At 34.1% G+C, this 5,034-nt stretch overlaps 1 protein-coding gene across 1 annotated transcript; it reads right to left on the reverse strand.

Annotated features, from left to right (window-relative positions):
* Positions 1 to 1,627: 1,627 nt before the first annotated feature.
* On the reverse strand, positions 1,628 to 4,989 carry LOC118756701 (the record flags this gene model as incomplete). The annotated part of the gene is given in 6 exon segments (XM_036491450.1): positions 1,628 to 2,038; positions 2,107 to 2,266; positions 2,345 to 2,520; positions 2,788 to 2,841; positions 2,906 to 2,972; positions 4,922 to 4,989. Coding segments are annotated over 5 exon segments (594 nt in total). The 3' UTR covers positions 1,628 to 1,901.
* Between the last annotated feature and the right edge of the window lie 45 nt (positions 4,990 to 5,034).

Here is a 5,034-nt window from a genome sequence, read left to right on the forward strand (position 1 = left end):
AAAATTGCGTTCAATTTGGTGCTTTCCTCTTATTTTCACTTTGTTTGTAACGGGTGATTTTTTAAGAGCTTGATACCTTTTTTTTTAAAAAAAACGCATAAAATTTGCAAAATCTCATCGGTTCTTTATTTGAAACGTTAGATTGGTCCATGACATTTACTGTTTGAAGATAATTTCATTTAAATGTTGACCGCGGCTGCGTCTTAGGTGGTCCATTCGGAAAGTCCAATTTTGGGCAACTTTTTCGAGCATTTCGGCCGGAATAGCCCGAATTTCTTCGGAAATGTTGTCTTCCAAAGCTGGAATAGTTGCTGGCTTATTTCTGTAGACTTTAGACTTGACGTAGCCCCACAAAAAATAGTCTAAAGGCGTCAAATCGCATGATCTTGGTGGCCAACTTACCGGTCCATTTCTTGAGATGAATTGTTCTCCGAAGTTTTCCCTCAAAATGGCCATAGAATCGCGAGCTGTGTGGCATGTAGCGCCATCTTGTTGAAACCACATGTCAACCAAGTTCAGTTCTTCCATTTTTGGCAACAAAAAGTTTGTTAGCATCGAACGATAGCGATCGCCATTCACCGTAACGTTGCGTCCAACAGCATCTTTGAAAAAATACGGTCCAATGATTCCACCAGCGTACAAACCACACCAAACAGTGCATTTTTCGGGATGCATGGGCAGTTCTTGAACGGCTTCTGGTTGCTCTTCACTCCAAATGCGGCAATTTTGCTTATTTACGAAGCCATTCAACCAGAAATGAGCCTCATCGCTGAACAAAATTTGTCGATAAAAAAGCGGATTTTCTGCCAACTTTTCACACATTCAACACATTTCGAACCGAACACTGATTTTGGTAATAAAATTCAATGATTTGCAAGCGTTGCTCGTTAGTAAGTCTATTCATGATGAAATGTCAAAGCATACTGAGCATCTTTCTCTTTGACACCATGTCTGAAATCCCACGTGATCTGTCAAATACTAATGCATGAAAATCCTAACCTCAAAAAAATCACCCGTTACGTGTGTGTGTGTGTGTGGAATAACTCCCCAGCAAACCTTTTGGTTTGATATCAACTTGAGACGCATTTGATATTAAATAGCCTTCTCAAATCTCCAACGTTAATTCTCAACAGCATCTCAACGAGCGGATTATAGTATTCTCAACATAAAAGGCACTTTTTTTACATGAAGATTTTCTTAGTTATCAAGTTGAGAAATTGTTAATTCTCCACTTGACCCCAAATCAATTTCTCTAATTGGTATCAAATGAAAGCTTCTTTTTTATTTTATACTTTTAATACATTTTATTTTATTTTGTACTTTTGGTTACTTATTTAGATTAAAAATTATACAAAGTACCAGCTTTTTATGATTAATTTAATTCTATGATTAATTTAATTCTTAAGGTGGTATTGTTTTTACCGTACCGTATTTAAAAAAATTTAAAAGAGAATTTAAAGTACATTTGCTTAGCAACGACTTACAAAATTAAAAGAAAATCGCATTTCAAATCGTAGTATGGTCCAATATGCACCTTCTACAAAAGGTTTTCGTAAATGATGAAAATAATTTAAATAAATAAATCCGTGTTGTTCCAAAAAGCAACATTAAGATATATGTAGTACACCGGACAAGTTTCAGTTAAATCCATTAAGCTATAGTTATATAAATTTAATTATAACTCATATGTGTGTATGTACGTATGCACATATTTTCAAAATTCGTTTCAAAATTCATTTTTTTTCTGGGTTAATATGACATAATGGATTTATCTGAAACTTGTCAGTGGTATCACAGATATCCTAAAGTTACTTCTTGGATCTATACAGATTAAATTAAAATAAATACAATTATCGATCCAGCTTAATGCACCTTTGTGAGCATACATATACATATTTAAGTTATTTTTTATTTTCCTTTCGCTCTTTGTATGCATGCTTTTTCTGCAGACGATTATTGGCATGCTGGAAAAATGATATGACTGTCCTTTCGAACTCGCTGTCGGAAGCTGCAGTTGCAAATTTTTGATTGTACGCTTCTGAAATGATATACATATGTATATACATACAAATGTGTAAAAATTAAAGAATGATAAGACATACTAACGTTTTAGTGCTGTTGTTACACTTAAAGCTCGAACGGGCGTTTTATTATTTGTTCCTTGCCAGCACAATTTTTGGGCTACTTCGTCGGTCATAATTTTCCGCCATGCTTCTTTTAAAAATTTTGATGAATTGCCACAAATTATGCTCAAAAAATCGGCAACCTAGAAAAGTCATATGCATGTTGTAATTACTTTCATGTTTAAATAGTATGCGATTATACGCTTATTTACAAAACTTACCAAGTCATTAAATTTGTTTTCCGATTTTTCTATTTTGGCCTCAAAGTCTTTAAAATCATTTTCTTCTTTAAACGGTGTTTTCGGCATTATCGGCTTGCGTGTGCTACTCTTGGAATTGCCATTAGCTTTGACTTCTTCGAGAACGCGTTTCAGAAGCTTTTGTGTAATTTCTTGTTCTGTAAATATTATAAATGTATATAAAATACTGGGGATATACATAAGTACATATTGGTTGATATTAACGATTTAAGGATACATGTTTATGGACTTTTGCAAAAACAACTTATGAATCTGACTTAAGCATTTTCGCTTCCAGCCAAATAAATCGAAACAACTTCTATCTAGTTCAGAAATGCATCGAGAAAATCGCAATACGATGGATTTAGTGATAGCCCTATTATTTAGTGAAAAGTCCAACAACGTAAACACTACAATAATTTTACCTTTTAAAACATTTTCTTGAAATTTATCAATTTTTTGGTGTAACTCATCTAAATCTGAAAGATTAAAAATAATATTATTAGATATGTATATCTTTATCAAATAACAAATAAAACTCACCTTTTTTAGATATCAGCTCCTCTGCTAGTATTGCTGACGAACTAAGAAATGTGCTGTTTAAATCCATCTACATGTGAATGAAAGGTATAAATATAAATTTATTACATTCGAAATTATTAAAGACAATGATTTTCTGAGATATTTCATGTACTGAATGCTGAAATTGACAATCAGAAAACTGCAATGTGGCGCAACATTTAATATTAAAATGGGATGATTTTATAGGAATCGTAAAAAAGTCTGTTAAGTTTATAACTTCTCTGGAAATAATTTCAAAAGCACTGTCTTTTTTTTGAAAGTCGTTTGAGAATAAATATTTTATTTTGGACGCTGTAAAAATTATCTGGACGTTTAAGGGATAAGTAAAAGAATTCTGTATTTATTGACTTCACTGGTCCATTTTCATCTGCTTTTTTATTTGTAATTTTTGCTGCAGAATATTGAGAGGAATATAAACTTTCCTCAACCAAGCGGTTATATATTTGTGCAGCAATGTGATCTTTTTTATTGCATTTTCGTTTGAGTTTCGACAAAAAATTTTCGAATTTGAACGCACTTACAGACTCTAAGCATCCATGGTTCAATGCATCACTATGCAAGTGTGTAAGGCAGTGATAGTTGAATGTTAAAAAAGAATCATCATAAAAATTTGGAACTTTTTTAACAAATTCATTCAAGAGTATTTTTGCGCACGCATTGTTTTCCTTACAGGACTTTTCATTCAATAATATTCTTATGCCCAAGCTTAGCATTAAGAAATGCGTATATCTTTCTACATCTAAGACTTCAGGTAAAGCGAAAATTCCTGTATATAACAGAAATGTCCTTAGCTCAGTAGCCTTAAACCTTTCAATATCGCTCAGGCCACGTGGATGACGAGCAAATTCTTTTGGAACCTGATTACTTAGAAACAATAATCGAGAATTCAACAAACTTATAGTCGAGGATTTCAAAGAATAAGTTTTATTTCTCTGCCTAACCCATCCAAGAAGCAAAGATTTGGTTACACCAAGGCATACAACATGCATGTAATCATAAGGAAAAGAGTTTACAATATCGATGGGCAGTTTTTCGATAGCTGTTGACTCGATCAGTTTGTGATGATTTACGTCCAAACGGGATCGGAAACTTAAATCTGTTCTAGCGCTATGAATTTCACTACGAAAAATCATTCTATGCCCAAGGGATTCTCCTCTTTGCGTGCATTTGATACAACTAGAGAAACCAGTGTGTCCTTTAACTCCTAAAATATAGGACCTTGCTGGCGCATCGCAAATAAATGAACGACAATGAATGGAATAATGACTGCCATTGTAATCCAACCCCTTTTCTAACAGCTCCAGCAACTCGTTTACAAACCTTTGCAAATAATCATTTGGAGATAATGGTTTACTATTGCCGGAATAAGCCCCTACAACCATAACATTAGGCGTTCCATTGACATTTATTAATATTGGCCAAGTCTGCAAATTGGAACTTTTTGAAAGTGGAAGGCCGTCAATATTAACGTTAAGATGGATTTCCATCAAACTATAGGAGTTGTTTATTAAAAAATCAGTTAGTGAGTCCTCAACACCGTAGTGAATGTATTCTCCTAGTCCCATATTTTCAACAGGTGGTCTCCTAGGAGTGGATTTTAAAGTCCTTGAATCCCGTGGAAGATCACCCACGTGTTTGCACAATATTGTTAATAAACTATTGGTAGCCGCCGTTGATATATTGAATTGCACAGATCATGCCCCTAATTCAATTCTCAAATCTACAGATTTTTCGAAATCTGGAACACCATCACTTTTCGACTCACTCAATTCATCATCCGATATACATATTTGAAGTGGACGAGCTTGCAGTGAAAGTATCTTCTTGGCCCTGACACTCCTGACGTGTAGGAGCGGCCACTTCACGCTCTGCAAGAAGATCTACTATCTGCTTCACTTCACTTTTTAATTTCTTTCTTTGCATTGTTTCTGCCACTGAACTAAGCACTAACTTTTTTTAAGTTATTGCGCAACTCACCTTTTATTGTTTTCTTGTTGCGTTAATTTTTATTTCAGTGTTTTCACTTTTTCTACGAACATTAAAACCGCTGTTGCCAGATCAACACTTTTGCAAAGGAAACATAAGCGCTG

Source organism: Rhagoletis pomonella, unplaced genomic scaffold, assembly GCF_013731165.1.
Source record: "Rhagoletis pomonella isolate Grant_MI unplaced genomic scaffold, Rhpom_1.0 Rhpom_scaffold_11662, whole genome shotgun sequence".
Classification (NCBI taxonomy): domain Eukaryota; kingdom Metazoa; phylum Arthropoda; class Insecta; order Diptera; family Tephritidae; genus Rhagoletis; species Rhagoletis pomonella.